Raw genomic sequence first — 22,420 nt, 5'->3', positions numbered from 1 at the left:
GGATTTTTGCCCTGAATATGAATTTCGAATTGGATTTTTGCCCCGAACATATATTTTTGCTCTAAATATGGATCTTAAATTGAATTTTTGCCCCGAATATCAATTTTTCCTTTAATATGGATCTCGAACCGAATATTTGACCTGAATATGGATTTTTGCCTCGAATATGGATCTCAAATTGGATTTTTTCGATATTTTTTTCTTTTTTTTGTTTGAAAGGCAAGTTGGGGTTAGGCAGACCCCTACCAGATATCTCTTAAGTCGTATATGGCAGAGAGATTCAAACCTGGGCCTTTAGCTTGGCACAGGACCCCGCTTACCACATGGGATACCACCTCGGTTTTTGTCGATATTTTTCTTACAAGAACAAGATTTATACCAAAACCAACAGGGAAGCATTGTATAAGTTAAACCTAACCACATCAGTTTTTGAAGACTCGGTTGGACAATGTAATCTAGATTGTAGATTGCTCAAATTTCAGTCATCAAAGGCGAAAAATGTGTCACTATCTTCATGTAAATGAAAATGTTAATTGTGCATGCACGCGCACACACACACAGATAGCAGCCAATCAGACCATCACAACCAGCTTCCACCACCACAATCCATATACATGAAGTTGGTGTTGTGTTAACCATGTTCCTGAGTTGGTGTCTGTAGTGTGAGTGTAAAACTCCCCGAGTACTTCCCCCTATACGCTGGGGATATTTTTTCATTTGGCAAAGGTCTTGCTGCAAAAGATGCACACCACAGATATCAAACTCTTCAACTTCTTTCAACTTGAAAGCATTAGGCCAACCAAGATGGCGCCCTTGTGGGCAATTTCTATTTGGTTAAAGACCAATTTCGTTCTTGAGCACCTGCAGATCATACTACACATGCTACTGCAAAATTGGTATAACTAACCTACTAAAATATAGATGAAATAATCAATAATTCTCTGACCTCTCTCTCTTTGTGTGTGTGTGGTAAAACCAATTTCACGAGCACCTGCAGATCAATCTCCCCACTGTAAATTTGATAGAACTAAACCACACTGGTTTCAATAAACAAAAGATGTAGATGACCCACCTAAAATGCTCAATGTTTCTCAAGCATAAATCTCTCTCTCTCTCTCTCTCTCTCTCTCTAAGCATAGAATCAGATCCAAAATTTGGATTGACTACTATACTATCTTTATACAATGGAAACCATAACAAAAACATAATCACAATGAACCGAGGGTATGCTGGCCAAGAAGACAGAGCGGCCTTCCTGTAGTTCAAAAAGCTCAAACCCTCAGAGTTGCTTGATCTTGCTATGAGATTTTTCTCTTGCCCACTCTTTCTACACCTGCATCGCCACTACCTATTCCATTATTGATCCCTCTTAAGATGGATAGCTTCAAATCATTCATCGATCGATCACTCTCAATCACACCCATCTTTGCCTTCTTATCCAACCACAAAGGCTCCCATACAACCTCAACTTCCTCACTATCTTCCATCTACAACGAACACCTGGCTATATGAGTAGGGAAGAAAATGTATACCTCTTGAAATAAGGCAAAAATAGAAATCCAATAAATTGCCCAAGATATTGTTAGGAAAGTTTTAAAATATTAATGATTACTACCAAAAGTGTTTTGAAAAAGTTTAGTCTCATATCTAAGAGAGAAAAGTTTTTCAAGAGGTTTAAATAGAGAGTTTGTCATCTATTCTTTACTTTGGTAAGCCTTGAGTATTTAGGTGGATTGCGGACGTTGTTGCGCATCGTGCAGCAACGGATGCGCCGTTCGCGCAAACGCGCGCGCGTGCGTGCGCAAGGGCGCTTGAGGCGCAATGTGGCGTTTTGATGGCGCACTTCGCACGCTCGCAGCGGTGCGAGGTGCTTATGAGGTGCAAATATCCGTTTTGACTTTTCGGTTTTTGAGTCATCTGGCCGTTTGAAAAGCTTTAAGTTGCATGTATATCGAGTTAATGTTGCATTGTGACTGTTGGACGGTTTTGGAGGCCTTTGATTGACAGTCAAAGGTGGGTGACCGTTCAGGTACTTTTTCATCCTATTTTCAAACCGTCAGATTTATGGCCTTTAATCTCATTTATCGCAAAACGTTTTGGCCTCTCTAAAAGTTTATAAATATCTTTTATTTTCGTCTTTTGAGAGAAGAATTTTCTGACTCTCCAAAATCTTCTTCTTCCTTCTCGATTTGGCTTGCAGAGTACAAGTGTGGTAGAGATCATCTGTCCTTGCGAAGCAGTCACTCTCTGGAGGTTCAAGCCTAGTTGTATCCTGGGAACTCAGTCGCAACAAACCCCTTTTCGCATCTTCGGTCTTCCCGGAGTAGGGCGATTGAAGTTCTAAAGATAGCGATCTTAAGAACGTGCCTCTAGGCTTGAGATCTCTCTTCTGAAATCCATTTTCACAAGGTTGGAATAACAATTTTAGAACTTCAATATGGCCTCTGGTTCGACATCCAACTCCATCAATCTGCTTAGGGCCTCTGGTTCGACATCCAACTCCATCAATCTGCTTAGCCGTGACCTTGAAAAACTCGATCGATTTGATGGGTCAAACTTCAAGCGGTGGCAATCAAAGGTCTCTTTCTTGCTATCCGAGCTGCATATTGACTATGTTCTCAAAAAGCCTTGTCCCACTGTCGCTGCTGGAGAAGTTGAGACAGAAGAACAGAAGAAAGAGCGAGAAAAGTGGTTTACTGACAACTACTGATGCAAAGGGCATATCCTGAACACTTTAGCCGATTTTCTCTTTGACTTGTATTCACCATTGGAGTCGGCTGGAGAGTTGTGGAATGCTCTCGAGATCAAGTACAATGCAGAAGATGCTGGTAACAAAAGGTTTATTGTAGATCAGTATATTAATTTTTCTATTGTTGATGATAAGCCTATACTTGCTCAAATTCATAAGATGCAAATACTGGCCTATAAGATCAAAGGAGAAGATATGTATCTTGATGATGACTTCCAAGTTGCTGTCATCATTGGAAAGCTGCCGGATTCCTAGAAAGAATATAGGAATCACCTAAAACATAAAAATGAGAAAATCACTTTAGATGGCCTTCTTAAGGACATCCGAATTGAGGAAGAGACTCGTCTTCGTGACAAAAAAGAATTCGAGTCCTAAAGAAGGTTATCCTAAAGTGAATTTTGTTAGTAACAAGGGTGGCAAAATCATGAAAACCCAGAAAATCAAAAAGAATTTTGTGAAAGGAAAAAAGCCAACTGATAAAAAGAAAAATTAGTTGCTATGTTTGTGGCAAGTTTGGCCATTTTGCTAGAGAATGCAGGGAACGGAAGAGAACTGGTCTTAAGCCAAATGAGTCAGAAGAAAGGCTTGTTGCTGTAATCTCTGAAACCTTTATAGTGGCTGCAAATAAGGACTGGTACCTAGATACTGGAAGCACTGTTCATGTGGCAAACGACAGGAACTTGTTCAAGTCGTATGAAGTAGTGGGGGAGGGATGCAATCTCTTTATGGGAAACTCTTTCTCAACTAAAGTGTTGGGAAAAGGGAGTGTGAAAATTAAGTTCACCTCCGGGAAAGTCCTAACACACTACAAGAAAAGACGTTAGCGACGGAATTTTTTCGTCGCTAGTTAGCGACGGAATTTTTCCGTCGCTAGTTAGCAACGGATTAGCGAGCGACAAACATCCGTCGCTATAATTAATGGATCTTATGAAAATAGCGACGGAAGATAGTCTGTCGCTAATTAGCGACGGATGTTGCGACGTACTGTTTTGTCGTTACGATCGCACCATTTACCGACGACGTTCGCGACTGAATCTAGTCTGTCGCTAAATAGCGACGGATGTGGCGACAGAATATCATCTGTCGCTATTTTCGTAAATTTGATTTTACGTTGGCTTAGCGACGGAATTAATCCGTCGCTAAGCCGTCGCTAACTTTCGAATAACCCTAATCCCAGGCAGCTTTTCCTTTTCTTCTTTCGTTGCTCCCGCCGTTCGCCGCTCCCGCCGTTCGCCGTCCGCCGGTACCACCATCCGTCGGTCCCACCGTTCGCCGCCCGGAGAAAGGTAAAGAATGCCCCCATGCCGTTTCCGGCAGGGGGTTAACCCCCTCCCGGTTCACGCAGGGGATTAACCCCCTCCCGTTTCCGACAGGGGGGTTAACCCCCGTTTTCACGCAAGGGGTTTACCCCTTGCCATTTCCGGCAGGGGGTTAACCCCCTCCCGGTTCATGCAGAGGGTTAACCCTCTGCCGTTTCCGGCAGGGGGTTAACCCCCTCCCGGTTCACGCAGGGGGTTAACCCCCTCCCGTTTCCGGCAGGGGGTTAACCCCCTTCCGAAAAACGGAGGGGGTTAACCCCCGCGTTTTCTGACAGGGGGTTAACCCCCGCATTTTCCAGCAGGGGGTCAACCCCCTGCGTTTTTCGGCAGGGGACCCTTGCCCCTGCCTTTCCGGCAGGGGGTCAACCCCGGCAGGGGGTTAACCACCTGTCGTAACAGGCTGGGGGTCGCCCCGCTGCCCAAACAGGGGGTCAGTTAACTCCCTACGTTCCGTAAGGGGGTTAACCCCCTATGTTCCGTAAGGGGGTCGACCCCCTGTCGAAACAGCAGGAGAGTCGACCCCTTGCCAGAACAGTTTTTTTTTCGTGGTGACTTCATTTTAAAACAGTGTTTTTTTGTGTTGATTTTTCAACGAAACTCGCTTGTGCCCCGCCACCCGTGGTAAGTAAGTGACAAAAACAATGCAAATCGGGTAAATACCCGTGGTGAGTAAGTGATGCAAGTGCATCACATGTTATTTAATTTATTGAATGTAACACTTTATTGTTCACACACTCACTTAGTTGTTGATATCTACGACTGCTTTGTTGGAGTTCGGAGATCATGCTGAGCATGATTTTAATATATGAATATGGAAGTGTTCTTATTTTTGGAGTACGGAGTCCATGCTAGGCATGGTAGTAGTTAGTGGGATATTGAAGTGTGTTTGCTGCAGGTACATGTTTGACATTTGTTTGATATGAATTATTTTGATGTATTGCAATGTTTGATGTGATTGTATTCATGCTTGCATGTAGTTACTTTCAATTTGATTATGTCTTCCATGTGAAATTGTATACTAAAAGCATGCTTCAAATGAATGTATCATGTCATGAATAGTTTGCATATAAAAGTATTAAGTTATCAATGCATGCATCATGATTCTTGTGATTATATGACATCATATATTGCATGATAAATTTGATATTTTCTTCATCATAGCATTCTGATGGTTTTCTTTTAACTGGTTAGGATACTATTCGTAACATCATATGACAAAATGACTGCAAACCGTGAATGAATGTACCGTAGGATAGTGGACAATGAGTTATCGCATGAATATATGGATGGTGTTGACAGTTTTATTGAATTTGCAACGGCAAGTGTCAGTATAGTAGATCCCACATGTCGGATTAGGTGTCCCTGCAAGATTTGTAAGAATAATCGATTTGTAGAACCTCATGGCGTTAGACATTACCTATACAGGAAGGGTTTTGTGAGTGATTATCAGAACTGGATGTTTCATGGAGAAGAATTTAGAAACGATTTTGATGCACGGGTGAATGTGGTGCACGATAATCCATATACGGATTTGATATTTGATGCCGCAGGAACAGAACTTGGTTCTGCTATGAGTTCTAGTGATGTAAGAACTGTCGTAGATGAAGAATCACCAAACGATGCAGCTAGTAGATTTTATGATTTACTTAGAGATGTTGATGAGCCGCTTTGGAACGGTTGTGAGAGTCACACTATCTTGTCTGCAGTTCTTCAACTAATGAATTTAAAGTCCGAGTATAATTTGAGTCAATCATGTTTTGACCGTTTGTGCATGATTGTGAAGAGTATGTTGCCCAAAGATGAGAAATTGCCACAAAATTTCTATCGTGCGAAAGTTATGGTCAACGTTCTAGGTATGGGTTACAAAAAGATTGATGCTTGTCCAAATCACTGCATGTTGTATTTCAAGGAGCAGGAAAACAACATATCATGCCCGTCATGTGAGCATCCTCGGTTCAAGCCAAAGACAAGAGGCAATGGTAGCATGAGATCAAATGAAGTTTCATACAAGTCGCTTCGCTACTTTCCTATCACTCCTAGATTGCAGCGATTGTATATGTCTTCAAGGACAGCTAAACACATGAGATGGCATGCAAATAAAGTTTGACACGATGAAAACAAGATCACGCATCCTGTTGACGTTGAAGCATGGAAGCACTTTGATCGTACTCATCAGAACATCGCAATGGAAGTGCAAAATGTTAGACTCGGTCTATGTACAGATGGATTTAATCCATTTAGGGGTAGATAAACTCCATACTCATGTTGGCCAGTATTTGTAACTCCATACAACCTTCCACCAAGCTTGTGTATGAAACGTCCAAATCTTTTCTTGTCTCTGTTGATCTCTGGTCCGACCTCACCTGGCCAAAATCTTGATGTATATTTAAGGCCATTGATTGATGAACTAAAAGTATTGTGGGATGACGGTGTTACCACGTATGATGCCCACAAAAAACAAAATTTCAACATGAAGGCCGCTGTTCTATGGACAATCAGTGACTTCCCTGCATATGGTATGCTATCTGGTTGGAGCACACATGGGAAGTTGGCTTGTCCGTACTGCATGGAGGATTCCAAAGCTTTTAGATTGAGGCATGGAAGGAAGCCTTGCTGGTTTGAGTGCCATCGTCGATTTTTACCCAGCGATCATTCGTTCCGACGACAAAAGAATGCGTTTAAAGCAGGCACAACTGAAACAGAAGGTTCATCCTCAAGATTGTCTGGCATAGAGATTCTAAGAAGATTGCGATACTTTCCAGATGTATTAACAGATGCCTGCAGTCCTACACCCTTCCGTGGATTTGGGAAGGATCACAATTGGACGAAGAAATCTATTTTTTGGGAACTACCGTATTGGCCGGCCCTATTGATACGACATAATTTGGATGTGATGCATGTAGAGAAAAATGTGTTTGATAATGTGTTCAATACAATAATGAATATTAAAGGAAAAACGAAGGATAATCCGAAGGCCCGTATGGATTTAAAATTAATATGTAAAAGACTAGAATTGGAACTCAAAGAGTATAATGGCAAAGTACTGAAACCAAAGGCAAAGTACGTGCTCGGACCTGATCAAATAAAACATGTATGTCAATGGTTGAGACAACTGAGATTTCCAGATGGATATGTCTCTAACATTGCTCGGGCTGTGAAGATTGACGATAGACAATTATATGGGTTGAAGAGCCATATTGTCATATCTTTATGCAACAATTGATACCCCTAGCATTCCATGATATGTTAGACAAACCTATATGGGGGGTATTGTCTGAGTTGAGTGGATTTTTCAGAACATTGTGCGCATCGGAGGTCGTAGTATCAGATGTAAAGAATCTCGAGGACTCTGTCATCACCACTGTTTGTCTGCTAGAAAAGATATTCCCGCCAGCATTTTTCAATGTTATGGAACATTTGATCATATATCTGCCATATGAACTAAGGGTTGGTGGCCCTGTGCAATATCGATGGATGTACCCATTTGAAAGGTATATGTTTTTTTATATTTGTCTCTTTAATGACAGATATTTAAAATTTGAAATGTATATTCTTGTCAGATGCATGTTCGACCTAAAAAAAAAGGTTCGTAATAAAGCAAGAGTAGAAGGCTCTATTTGTGAGACATACACTTTAGAAGAGATTTCAAATTTCTCATCTATGTACTTCGAACCTCATATTCCAACACGTTACACATGCCCGCCCCGTAACGATGATGGAGAACAAGTAACTGTAGCTGACAAGCTGTCGATATTTCAACCACTTGGGCATACATTTAGTAGTTGCCGATCAAGGCTACTCACAGATCGAGAGCAAGATGCAGCACATATCTATATTCTTTTTAATTGCTCAGCGATCGACCCATACATCGAGTAAGTATATGTATATGCAACTCAATTATAAATCCTTTTATGTTCTATATGTGGATACATGGCTCGGTAATATAAGTATTTGTGGTTTGCAGACGATTTGATCTGGAGTTGCAAAGTGAAGTTTCGCATCTCACTGATGCAGAAGTACAAAAAGAACGTGAAACTAAGTTTGTGGAGTGGTTGAAACAGTTGGTAAAGAAGCTAACATAAATTTTGTACTTATAAACAATACTAAGTTACTTAATTGATCGTGATCACAATCATTGTTTATGTCTGTGCGTAGGTTCGCCATGGTGATGTTAAAGATCAAGGAATATGTGATTTAGAAAATTGTCCGACCAAAGTTGTGCAATGCTACAACGGGTATATCGTAAATGGTTATCGATTTCATACAAAAGATTACGGTATAAACAAATCAACGATAAATAGTGGCGTGTGTGTCAAGGGTAGCAGCTACGGTGAAAATGAACATGATTACTACGGTGTTATAGAGGAAATAATGGAGTTGACTTACTTAGGCATGAAAAACAGGGTAACTTTATTCAAGTGTCATTGGTTTGATCCAACTGCAACAAGACTCGACAAAGCTTTAAGCATTGTGGAGGTGAATCATAAATCCAGGTTTGGAACATATGAACCATTCATATTAGCCTCGCAAGCTCAACAAGTTTATTATACTTCATATCCGAGTATAAAAAAGTCAGATAAAAATGAATGGTGGGCAGTTTGCAAGGTGAAGTCCAAACTATACCCCGAGTATGATCAGTTACAGGAAGATGAGTTAGCTGAAGACAGCGATTACTATCAATCAAATGATGTCTATGACTTCGCTTATTGTCACGATGTTGCGCATGATATGCATGTCATATCTCCATTGGCCGATGAAACATTCATAGAGGAATGTGATCCAAATGATGTACCAAGTGGATGGGCAAACAATGAAGAAGAAGAAAGTCAAACTAGTGACGAGGAAGAATTCTCAAGCTAGTGAGCAAAATCTTATACTACAAACCTCTATTTAAATGCATTGCAGTACTTGATGTGAGTTGTATTGCAATACTTGGTGTGAATGATTAAAAATTTTATTTGAATGTATTATAATACTTGATACGAATGATTCGAATGCATTATAATACTTGATGCGAATGCATGATTTGAATTATTTGAATGTATTGTAATACTTGATGCGAATGCATGAGTTGTATTGCAACACTTGATGTGAATGATTAAAAATTTTATTTGAATGTATTGTGATACTTGATACGAATTATTTGAATGCATTGTAATACTTGATGTGAATGATTTGAATTATTTGAATGTATTGTAATACTTGATACGAATGATTTGAATGCATTGCAATACTTGATGTGAATGATTTAAATTATTTGAATGTATTATAATTTATGCAACGAATGATTTGAATTATTGTAATACTTAATGTGAATGATTTGAATTATTTGAATGCATTGTAATACTTGATGCGAATGATTTGAATGCATTACAATGCTTGATGTGAATGATTTGAATGCATTGTAATACTTGATGTAAATGACTTGAATGCATTGTAATACTTGATGTGAATTATTTGAATGTATTGTATGACATATGTTATTTGTTAGAATATGGTTCGTGGAGGTTATAGTGGTCGCTCATCCAGTAGTAGTCAGGCTAAGCCTTCATCTTCACGGGCTCCTGTGATAGGTATATCATATAACCAATTGGTTGCTTGATTAGTTCAAATGCGCATTCTGAGAATTTCTAATGTATTTTTTTACAGATGATGTTGCGCCTGTACACGACCCACCTACACCAGTTGATCACACAAGTCAACAGCAAACACAGGAAACAGAGTCTTCTTAGGCTGGCACAAGAAGACTCATTCGAATAATGTATATCGATAATCGACCGTAAGTATTTTGTTTTCAATTATTGCATATCTTATAAATATTTTATATTGATATTTATTGTATAACAATTCATGTGCAGCACGAGGTTTGAGTCACAAGACGTAGTACGGGAGATTAGGAATTCACTTCTTCAACATCTACCAGGATCGGTTGCTCAATGGAAAGAGTACCCAAAAGAGGTGTTAGACAGATTGTGATCCTCATTCATGGTATACAGTTGTTCCTCATAGTTAATGTGTTTCATATTTAATTTATTTAAGTAATGTCTACTAACTTTCTGAAAATATTTGTAGGCTTCGAATCACTTCGCAACTACGGTGAAAGAAAATTATGCAAGGAAGGTGTGGCAGAAGGTGACTGTCGATCGATTTGCAGACATGCTGCACACTATGAAGACTGCAGCAAAAAAAGCATCTGGCGTAGTAAATGATCCATTACTGTGGAAGGGTCATGACCCTATTACTATCAGGAGAGATTACTGGGATGAAATGTGCGATAAGTGGGCGGGAGATGCATTTAGAAATTGCTCTGCGAAGGCTGCACAAAATTGATCGAAGATGCCCGAAGCCGATCTACACACAGGTGGATCTAAGACATTTGAGAGTCACCTGAAGAAAATTGTAACTCATCAATATATAATATTAATTTTATAAGTATTGTTGCAAACTTGTGTACTAAATCTTTTGTCATTTAACTTCGCAGGAAGCAGAAAAAGGAGGCAGTGTACCATATAAGAATGTGTTTGTTGAAACACATAAACGGAAGACCACGGGAGTCTTTGTATCAGAGAAGGCGAGAACGACAACGGTATGTATTTATTCTATTAATAATCATTGCAATATATATGCAAGTTATCATAATGTTATTATTAATTATTAATAAATACTTTAAACATTATTTTGTAGGAGGCATATGAGCAACAGATGGTAGAGCGATATGGCGATGACGCTACTCAGCATCCATCATTTGATCCTACAGCATGGGTGACTGCAGCAGGTGAACCCAAAAAAGGTCGCGTGTTCGGGTTTGGGAGTAATATGAACACTTCACCAGTTATTGCTTCTTCCAGTTACGGCTCACCGACTTCTTGCGCCGACATAAGCTCTAAGTGGCAGACTATTCTTTCCGGTGATGATATATGCCAGATCGTTACGGAATCACTGAATAACTACTTTCATGACACAGTCGCCCCCTTTCTCCGAAATGAGATCAAGGCCGCTGTTCTGGAAAGGGGATCTTCGATTCCAAGTCCCTCTCAGGTATAATCATATATTCAGTTTTTTGCATGCCTTAGAACACATATGAGCATAATCGAATCACATATTCAGTTTTTTGCCTGCCTTAGAGCACATATGAGCATGCTATAATCACATATTCAGTTTTTTGACGACCTAAGAACACATATGAGCATGCTATAATAACATATAGAGTTTTTTTATTGCCTTAGAGCACATATGAGCATGCTATAATCACATATAAATTTTTTTGCCTACCTTAGAACACATATGAGCATAATCGAATCACATATATAACTTTTTGCCTGCCTTAACACACATATGAGCATGATAAAATCACATATAGAGTTTTTTGCCTGCCTTAGAGCATATATGAGCATGCTATAATAACATATAGAGTTTTTTTATTGCCTTAGAGCACATATGAGCATGCTATAATCACATATAAAATTTTTTTATTGCCTTAGAGCATATATGAGCATGCTATAATCACATATAAAGTTTTTTTATTGCCTTAGAGCACATATGAGCATGATAGAATCACATATAAAGTTTTTTTATTGCCTTAGAGCACATATGAACATGCTATAATCACATATAAAAAATTTTTATTGCCTTAGAACACATATGAGCATGCTATAATAACATATAGAGTTTTTTTATTGTCTTAGAGCACATATGAGCATGCTATATGCACATATAAAGTTTTTTTGCCTGCCTTAGAACACATATGAGCATAATCGAATCACATATATAACTTTTTGCCTGCCTTAGCACACATATGAGCATGATAGAATCACATATAGAGTTTTTTGCCTGCCTTAGAGCACATATGAGCATGCTATAATAACATATAGAGTTTTTTATTGCCTTAGAGCACATATGAGCATGCTATAATCACATATAAAGTTTTTTTATTGCCTTAGAGCACATATGAGCATGATAGAATCACATATAAAGTTTTTTTATTGCCTTAGAGCACATATGAACATGCTATAATCACATATAAAGTTTTTTTATTGCCTTAGAATACATATGAGCATGCTATAATAACATATAGAGTTTTTTTATTGCCTTAGAGCACATATGAGCATGCTATATGCACATATAAAGTTTTTTTGCCTGCCTTAGAACACATATGAGCATAATCGAATCATATATATAACATTTTGCCTGCCTTAGCACACATATGAGCATGATAGAATCACATATAGAGTTTTTTGTCTGCCTTAAAACACATATGAGCATGCTATAATAACATATAGAGTTTTTTTATTGCCTTAGAGCACATATGAGCATGCTATAATCACATATAAATTTTTTTGCCTGCCTTAGAGCACATATGAGCATGCTATAATCACATATTCAGTTTTTTGACTGCCTAAGAACACATATAAGCATGATAGAATCACATATAAAGTTTTTTTGACTGCATTAGAACACATATGAAAATGCTATAATCACATATTCAGTTTTTTGACTGCCTTAGAGCACATATGAGCATGTTATAATCACATATTCAGTTTTTTGACTGCATTAACACACATATGAGCATGATAGAATCACATATAGAATTTTTTTATTGCCTTAGAGCACATATGAGCATACTATAATAACATATAGAGTTTTTTTATTGCCTTAGAGCACATATGAGCATGATATAATCACATATAAAGTTGTTTTGCCTGACTTAGAGCACATATGAGCATGCTATAATCACATATTCAGTTTTTTGACTGCCTAAGAACACATATGAGCATGTTATAATCACATATTCAGTTTTTTGACTACCTTAAAACACATATGAGCATGCACAAATCACATATAGAGTTTTTTTACTGCCTTAGAACATATATCATTTATGATAGAATCACATATAATTTTTTTTCCTTTGCCTGCCTTAGAGCACATATGAGCATGCTATAATCACATATTCAATTTTTTGACTGCCTTAGCACACATATGAGCATGATAGAATCACATATATAACTTTTTGTCTGCCTTAGAGCACATATGAGCATGATAGAATCACATATAGAGTTTTTTTATTGCCTTAGAACACACATGAGCACATGATAGAATCACATATAATGTGTAATTTATTTCATTATATTTTGTTTATCAATACTGACTATTGTTTTCTTGTGTAGGCTTATAGCGATAATCAGCGTAGCGGAGCTGAAGGGACAGATGAAGGCAATGAACAAGAAGATGCACAAAATCTTGGCGATGATTAGAGAACTGTGTTGAAGAAGTTCTTTTTTTTTATGTTTTCTAATTGTAATTGTTGAATTGTAAATAATTAAACTTGTTAATTTTAAGGTGGAACGATTAATTGTTGTAGATTCTTTTTATATGGAATTTTTTGTGTGGTTTGTTTTTTATTTACAGGAAATATAAATTGTACAGGAAATATAAATTGTACCGTTCTCGATATTTAATTTTCAAATAATTTTTTTTTTAATTTTTTTTTCGTGTTTGCGACGGAACCATCCGTCGCTATTCATATAAATCTAGCGACGGACGTAAATCCGTCGTCAAGCCGTGGTCGTCGTTTAGTACCGACGGATTGGCGACGGAATATAACGCTCGTTAGTCCGTCGCAATTAGCGACGGACCTGGCGACGGAATAAATCTGTCGCCAGTTAGCGTCAAAAAATTCGCGACGTAAGCATACAGTCGCCTTGTCGTCGCTAATCCGTCGCTATGCCTCTTAGTGACAGATTAGCGATGGATTACCGACGAAAGGTGGTCGTCGCTAATCTACTGCTTTGTTGTAGTGACACTTGAGAATGTCCACTATGCTCCAGAAGTTCAAAAAAATTTAATCTCTGCAGATCTCCTGTCATGAAATGGTTTTAAGATTGTTATTGAGTCTGGGATTGTAACTGTGACCAAAGGAAAAATCTTTGTAGGAAAAGGGTTTGCCACTGGTGGTATGTTCAAGATGAGCATAAATGAAGCTACTACTTCTGTTTATATGGTTGACTCCTATTTTCTTTGGCATTCACGATTAGGACATATAAATTCTCGTTGCATTCATAATATGAATAACTTTGGTCTTCTTCCGTGTCATGTTAGAATAGAACATAAACATAAGTGTGAGACATGCATTCAAACTAAGCTAACTAGACTTTCGTTTCCTAATGTAGAAAAGAATTATAAATTGCTTGAATTAGTGCATTCTGATGTGTGTACGATGGATAATGTTTTAAGTCGTGGTGGCAATAGATACTTTATTACCTTTATAGATGATTACTCAAAATTTTTTTATGTTTATTTGTTGAAACATAAATCTGAAGCAATTTCTTCTTTATCTAGCTGAAGTACAAAATAGGTTTAAAACAAAGATTGTACATTTAAGAACAGATAGAAGAGGTGAATACTTAGGTGGAGAATTTGATAAATTTTGTGAAGATAATGGTATTATCCATCAAATGTCAGCTCCTAGAACTCCTGAACAGAATGGAGTAGCAGAAAGGAAAAACAGAACACTTGTAGAAATAATGAATGCTATGTTGCTTAATACGGGTTTGCATTCCAACTTATGGGGAGAGACTATATTTTCTGCTTGTTATATTCTTAATCGAGTTCCTTATTCCAAATCTAATAAATCACCTTATGAATTGTGTTTTGATAAGAAACCTAATCTTAGTTATTTTCGTGTTTGGGATTGTTTAGCATATGTTAAAATTCAAGAAAATAAAAGGAAGAAGGTTGGACCTAAAACATTTAAATGTGCATTTGTTGGGTATGCTGAACATAGTAAAGCATATAGATTTCTGGACATTGTTAATGATGTTATTGTAGAATCTAGAGATGCATCTTTCATAGAACATAAAAATGCATTTGATTCTCTTCTTGATGGAAGCCAGATTATAGTAGATGAACATCCTGTTAATGACATGATTGAATATTCTGATGATTGTGCTGATGAACCAGAAACTGAAGTTAGACACAGTAAACGCATTAGAAAACCAACTAATTTTGGTTCTGACTTTTATACATTTTTAATTGAGAATGATCCTGTGTCTTTTCAATAGGCAATGTCTTCTCAAGATGCTGCCTTTTGGAGAGAAGCTATTAATGATGAAATAGAATCAATTATGTCTAACAATGTTTGGAAATTAGTGGATTTACCTATTGGTTGCAAAACTATTGGCTGCAAATGGATTTTCAAAAAGAAATTAAAAGCTGATGGCACAATTGATAAATTTAAAGCTCGTTTGGTTGCAAAAGGCTTTAAACAAAAAGAAGGTATTGATTATTTTGATATTTTTGCTCCTGTAACCAGAATATCTACTATTAGAATTCTGATTGCCATGGCTGCCATATATAAGCTTCAAATTCATCAAATGGACGTGAAAACGGCCTTTTTGAATGGAGAATTAGATGAAGAGATATATATGGAGCAACCTGAAGGTTTTGTAGTGCTAGGGCAAGAGCGCAAAGTTTGCAAACTTGAGAAATCCTTATATGGATTAAAGCAAGCCCCTAAGCAATGGCATAAAAAATTTGATAGTTCTCTGGTACATAATGGTTTTAAAATTCATGATGCGGACAAATGTGTCTACAGTAAGGTAGATAGTAGCTCAATTATTATTATATGTTTATATGTTGATGATATGCTTATCTTGGGTAACAATAGTGAATGCATAAATCAAACAAAAAGTTTTTTATCTTCCTTGTTTTGTATGAAAGACTTGGGTTTTGCAGATGTTATTTTAGGAATCAAAATTATAAGAAATAAAAATGGCATTGTATTATGTCAATCACATTATATTGAGAAAATTCTCACAAAGTATGGATATATGAAAAGTTCACCAGCATGCACCCCATATGATCCAAATATGAAATTGACCCCTAATGATGGTGCAAGTGTTCAACAATTAAAATATGTCAGTGTTGTAGGTAGCCTTATGTATGCAATGAATTGCACAAGGCCTGATATTGCCTATGCAATGAGTAAAGTGTGTAGATACACTAATAATCCTGGTCATCAACATTGGAATGCAGTGAACAAGATTCTTAGATATCTAAAACATACTTTAGACTATGGAATCCACTATACTGAGTTTCCTACTATTATTGAAGGGTATAGTGATGCAAGTTGGAATACCGACTTTGAAGATTCCAAGTCTATGAGTGGATGGGTTTTTACCCTTGGTGGAAGAGCAGTTGCATGGGGGTCTAAGAAACAAACCTGTATAACTCATTCTACAATGGAATCTGAGTTTATTGCTTTGGAATCTGCTTGTAGAGAAGATGAATGGCTTAAGAATATGCTAGTGGATATTCCACTAGGTGAGAAGTCTATACCTGCTATTTCAATGTTTTGTGATAGCCAATCAGCTATATGTAAAGCAGGTAATATGAAATACAATGGGAAGTCTAGACATATTAGTCTAAGACACAGTTTTATAAGACAAATGATTGATGACAATATTATTTCATTGAAATATGTGAAGTCATGTCAAAAATTGGCAGACCCATTTACGAAAGGCCTTTCGAGAGATGTCATCAATAAAACATCGAGGGGAATGGGAATTAAGCCAATTAAGTCATCACCTAAGGATACCCAACCTAGAGCATTGGAGATCCCACATGCATAGGTTCAATGGGAAACAAATTGGTGAATGACAGATATTGAACATATTTATGTAAGCCCATTACTGATGTGTGCTCATGAGCTGTAACTAATATGAGGGTTGAGCTAATAGCTCTTAATGAGTTTGTAGGCCTTAAGGCTAAGGTGTGTGTTACAGTACACCTAGACAAACTCACCTATATGAGTGTAGAAATGTGAGCCGTTTCTTATGAGAATTGACAATTCTCTAGAGCAATCATGAATCCAGGAAAGCACAAGGCTCTAAATGTGCCAACATGAAATCCACACAATCGGACTTTTGGAAACCTATGTATGATTGAAAACTACGTTAACAATATAAGGAGCTAAGTTCAAGGTAAGTCCACTTAGCACCTTGGTTAATTTAGGTTTTCTTTCAAATAGTGGGGGTTCAAGTCATGCAGACACTCTCACTGATGCATAAGTTTCTATGCAAGCCAAATATATTTTAAAACTAGTGGGAAATTGTTAGGAAAGTTTTAAAATATTAATGATTACTACCAAAAGTGTTTTGAAAAAGTTTAGTCCCATATCTAAGAGAGAAAAGTTTTTCAAGAGGTTTAAATAGAGAGTTTGTCATCTATTCTTTACTTTGGTAAGCCTTGAGCATTTAGGTGGATTGCGGACGTTGTTGCGCATCGTGCAGCAACGGACGCGCCATTCGCGCACACGCGCGCGCGCGTGCGCAAGGGCGCTTGAGGCGCAATATGGCGTTTTGATGACGCACTTTGCACTTCGCACGCTCGCAGCGGTGCGAGGTGCTTATGAGGTGCAAATATTCGTTTTGACTTTTCGGTTTTTGAGTCATCTGGCCGTTTGAAAAGCTTTAAGTTGCATGTATATCGAGTTAATGTTGCATTGTGACTGTTGGACGGTTTTGGAGGCCTTTGATTGACAGTCAAAGGTGGGTGATCGTTCAGGTACTTTTTCGTCCTATTTTCAAACCGTCAGATTTATGGCCATTAATCTCATTTATCGCAAAACGTTTGGCCTCTCTAAAAGTTTATAAATATCTTCTATTTTCGTCTTTTGAGAGACAAGAATTTTCTGACTCTCCAAAATCTTCTTCTTCCTTCTTCTCGATTTGGCTTGCAGAGTACAAGTGTGGTAGAGATCATCTGTCCTTGCGAAGCAGTCACTCTCTGGAGGTTCAAGCCTAGTTGTATCCTGGGAACTCAGTCGCAACAAACCCCTTTTCGCATCTTCGGTCTTCCCAGAGTGGGGCGATTGAAGTTCTAAAGATAGCGATCTTAAGAACGTGCCTCTAGGCTTGAGATCTCTCTTCTGAAATCCATTTTCACAAGGTTGGAATAACAGATATAACATAAAAAAAATTATGGTTAGAGAAGAAAAAACCAAGATATTAAGAAAAGCGCAAGACCTGAAACGGATATCAAAATATTAAGAATACTCTGTTATAATGAAACCCAGAACAAACAGCCAGCTATATGAGTATATACATGCAAAAGCTAGAAATATCAACAAATCTGTTTTTTTCACTTCAAATGGGAAGAGGAGATTTAGGGGCATGTGATTGAGCATAATAGATGAGAGGTAAATATGAGAATAAGCATTTATCAACAGTAGTGAAAGACAACTAAGGTTCTTCCACCAAGTTGGAAGCTCACGAGAAGGTTGATCATTAAGTGCTAACAAAGCACAAGTGGAGTCTTGATCTCTTTGAGGAAAGAGGATCAGAAAGAGGCAACCTGCAACTAGAGGATTGCTATTTATAAGAAGTAGCGAATAAAACTTAACAAGGAATTGAATAGATGCAAAAGTGTTTTGAAGAACTTGTTGGTTCCTGAAATTAACTAGAAATGACAAGTTTGTGCATAGATGAAGTGCCTGAATTTGCACATAAAACTGGAGTGCCTCATGTGGAGATGAACAGATACCTAAAGGATAGATCATCATCTGGTCCGAAATTATGGAGAAACGCAACAAAAGCAAACATAGCACAATTAAACATTGCAAACAGATAAAGAAGGCGAACCAACTATGGATCTAAGATCCTCTAAGCAAAAATTAATGTTCAACATCTATATAAAGAGATAGCAGCCCATATATGAGATATCTACACAAGATTAAACAATAATGGAGATAAATAAAAAATGTACACTGCATAACATGTAGCATTTGCATTATAATAGAATGCCCTTCACATTTGACCGAGTAACTGACAAATATAGAAATTCCATCAATAACAAGGTGAAAGCTATGCTGAAGGAATTCTGTATATACATATTTTCTTCCTTTTTAAAGGCCTGAAGACAAAAACTTGAATAGGAACAATTAATTATAATGCAAATGGATGCAGTGCGATGGGGGAACAGTTAATAGGAACAGTTAATTGGGCACTCTGAATGCAAGGGTGACTCACAGTATAAACAAACTCCAATCCAAAAGAAACGAGTGGTGCTTTCAGTAAGATTGAAGATTTCAAACTTGGCACAGATACCGAAAACCACTTCCAACTATTGTCATTTCAAGAATTTTTCCTGCATAAAGCCATCATCAATATAATGACAACCAAATCAACCTCCAACAAAAAAGCTTGTTTGAAACCTAACCACCCCTATTCCTTGAAAATCAATAAAGTAATTTGCCATATCATCCATTACCAATTCAAATTCAATTCATCAATTACGTGACCAAATGGCAATCCAAAGAAAAGCCGCTGATGAATACTTGTGAAGAAGCATTTACAGAACAACAAAACACACATGAATCGAAGCAAATCTAAATACCTGAAGCAATGTAAATTGTGCTGACAAAGTGGTTGCCTCTTTCTGAAGTGTATGCACCTTCCTCTTCAGCTCACTAGTATAAAGTATCTTTCGTTCCATTGATCGTGCTGCAGACTGCCAGTTAGCAAGAATCCTATACATGGAGGATCCACAAAAACTCAACTTGAGTCAAAAGGAAGTCATAAACAATATGCAATCATCTCAGTAGAAACCCTCAAACAATACACTCATAACTAACACCCTCAAAACATCACCACACATATGAAAAACTGCACCAAAGAGAAAACCACAAACTCTGATCCTCACGTACACCGAATATATTATAGATGACTAAATAAATAGTTAAATAGATTAATAACCTACATACATTTAGAAAAACACCAACTTGGCAGCAAAAGAGAGATAAATTTTCCAATAGAATGACTAGAATCAGGAATAGTAGCTACTACTACTACCACTAACAATAGTACTAATACTATAACGACAACGACAGTAGCAAAAACCATGATGATAATGGTGCACAGAAAGATAGGATTTTTCATAAAATTTTGGGTTTTTGTGATTAAACGATGAAAATGCTAACATCAGAAGAAAGAACAATGATGATGGTGGTAGTGATGATGATGGTAATTGTAGCCACAAGCAGAAATCGAGAAAAATTGGGGTAAATTTTCCCCCAAAAGTCAAATTTTTATTAGAAAAGGAAATTTTAACACAATGAACAACAAATCAAACAATCAATGACAAAATGAATAATCTCCCAAAAGTAAAACATGAAAGGAAAAAAAGAAAGGAAATAGAAAAAATTTAAGAAGTAGATGAAGAAGACGAGCCTCTTAGCCCTCCTGGGATCGATCAGAGAGAGCTCAGCGAGCTTATCGGCGGGCATGGCCTTCTTCGTGTCGACCATCGATGACTCCACTTCCAGAAATGAAGAACCTGGTGACCCGTCGACTGACCCGAAGCGTCGGTGATGCAGCCTTCGGTCGGGATCCGGCGTGGCCAAGCCCCCATTCTCCGTCGACGGCCCGGGCTGAAACCTTAGGCCATCCAGGAAAGTCGCATCCATGGACAATCTCCGCACGTGCCAACCCCTTCCACCAATTCCTCTTCCTCCGCCGCCACATCCGCTGTCGTCGACGATCGGCTGCGCCTCCTCCTTGATTGCGTCGCCTGCCTCCGGAGACTTCCCGGCATTCACGAGGGTCGAGAACAGACTGTCGTTGCTGGAATTGCTGTTGTCGGAGAGCGAAGGGACGTCGAACAAGGGGAAATCTGCATCAATGTCGAATAGGAAGTCGTCCGGCAGCCGGAAGGCGACGTCCGACCGCGCTCGCCGATGGGAGCCCCGTCGCGGAGTGTCCGGCATGTGGTAGAGCGGGTCGCGGATGGAACCTCGGCCCCCTAAGAACTTCCCGACGCCCACTCCGAAATATTCGGCCTCCATTCCATCAGAAAATCTTGAGGACAAGTCGTCGAAGATGGTTCATACGTATCTTCTTCTTCCTTCGATTATACTTCCGTCACAGACAAAGGATGCTTACTTTCTTACATCGTACTGCATGAAGACGAAGTGGGGACCCAACGCCCCCCTGTTGAGCTTCATGGAGGAGATCGAGAGGGGGATGCGGCTCAAAGAGGCATGCTCGTTGAGACAAAATCAATGTTCCTCTCGTCCCTGTTACTTTTATAACAGGCCAGAGGGTGGAACTAAAAGATCATGCATTTAAGGATGCGGCGGACGCACGAAACACCGTCCGCCGCATCCAACGTTTGTTGAAAATCGCCGTTCTCAGAGAGATTTTTGTCCAAATCACGCTAGGAACGGCACATCAAACATACCCTAAAGGTACAAGTGATTCGACTAGCCTAGCTTACATCGTAATCCATAAGTAAAAAAACTAGGTTATCCAAGGACCAAGCATGTGCACAGCCATGGTCATGTGACCATGTCACGTCTCTTTCCCGAAAAAATCTCAAAAATGAAAAAATCTTGCCATATTTTAAAAAACTATGGTTCCGTTTTAAAAATCTAGATACAATATGGGCATATATATATATAGGGAAAAAAAGAAAATAGTGGCTAGCATCGTGGGTTGGAACCCCTGTATGAAACTCATAAGTGAATGTTGTTTTGGCCAAATCTGATCCTATAGATGTATTCAACATATCAAAATCAAAAGAATCCATCTATCGATCATATTTTTTTATATAAAAATGTAATTTTTTTAAAGTTGAACATTTGGAACATTGTAAGCCGTTCAACCTTTGAAAAAACTGACATACACATGAAAAAACATGAGGAAGTTGTGAACAAAAAAACAAAAAGGAAGGCATTAGGGGTTTCACTAAAGAGTTTGTAACCCACAAGGTAGCAAACAGTATCCCTCTATATATACTAGATAAATAGACCTGTCCATATGGTCGGGCCTTATAAAATCAAATGGTAAAAAGGTCTATATCAAATGCATTTATTGAAAGTAAAAATTATTGGATTAAAAAACATATTGAATCCAGATCCGAATCAAGATAGATTGGGTTTGGATCTAATTTTTAGATCCAACTAAAACATGTATACCGAAGACCCGAACCTATACATATACAAAACCTATTTGAGTCCATAATTTCCAGTATGCACTCATACTTGAACCTGAATTAAATTGAGTCGAGTTTTGGTCTAACTTTGAGAACCTATTTGGAATTAGGTCTAAATGACACCTGACATATATATAGAGAGAGTAACATGTAGGTGCATGATCGCTTTTAAACATGACCGAAACAAACTCCCGTGGAGCATCCATCATGCGCGTGATGGATGCTCCGTGCATTGTTTTCGTCGAACAGACTTTTTGTCGCTACTAAAAGTCTCGTAAACAAGCGGCAAAAAAAGTCGCTAAAGGTCTTCTTTGGCATAACAACACACGGAGCATCCATCATGTGCACGATGGACGCTCTACGTGAG

The 22,420-nt window shown here is 38.2% G+C and overlaps 1 protein-coding gene across 2 annotated transcripts; it reads right to left on the bottom strand.

Annotated features, from left to right (window-relative positions):
- Window positions 1-1,153: 1,153 nt before the first annotated feature.
- LOC149813078 (transcription factor VIP1-like) lies at window positions 1,154-21,117 on the bottom strand. Of its 2 annotated transcripts, XM_089991523.1 has the most exons (4): window positions 20,292-21,117; window positions 19,459-19,591; window positions 19,092-19,209; window positions 1,154-1,532 (listed from the first exon to the last, which is right to left on the bottom strand). In XM_089991523.1, exons 1-3 carry the CDS (start codon window positions 20,903-20,905, stop codon window positions 19,192-19,194), a joined length of 765 nt encoding a protein of 254 aa, XP_089847649.1. In that variant the 5' UTR covers window positions 20,906-21,117; the 3' UTR covers window positions 1,154-1,532; window positions 19,092-19,191. The 2 variants fall into 2 exon arrangements, with proteins under 2 accessions (XP_089847649.1, XP_089847648.1); XM_089991522.1 differs by lacking the exon at window positions 19,092-19,209.
- Window positions 21,118-22,420: the final 1,303 nt, after the last annotated feature.

This window comes from Nuphar pumila, chromosome 16 (genome assembly GCF_984573655.1).
Source record: "Nuphar pumila chromosome 16, dmNupPumi1.hap1.1, whole genome shotgun sequence".
Lineage (NCBI taxonomy): Eukaryota > Viridiplantae > Streptophyta > Magnoliopsida > Nymphaeales > Nymphaeaceae > Nuphar > Nuphar pumila.
This window is presented reverse-complemented; position numbering and strand designations above follow the sequence as displayed.

Coding starts and splice junctions, on each gene's coding strand:
- LOC149813078 (XM_089991522.1), bottom strand. CDS start 20,905: ATGGAGGCCGAATATTTCGGAGTGGGCGTCGGGAAGTTCTTAGGGGGC. Junction 19,592..20,291: donor GATCCCAGGAGGGCTAAGAG/GCTCGTCTTCTT, acceptor CTCCATGTATAG/GATTCTTGCTAACTGGCAGT. Junction 1,533..19,458: donor CACAATTTACATTGCTTCAG/GTATTTAGATTT, acceptor TTATTTCAAGAG/GTATACATTTTCTTCCCTAC.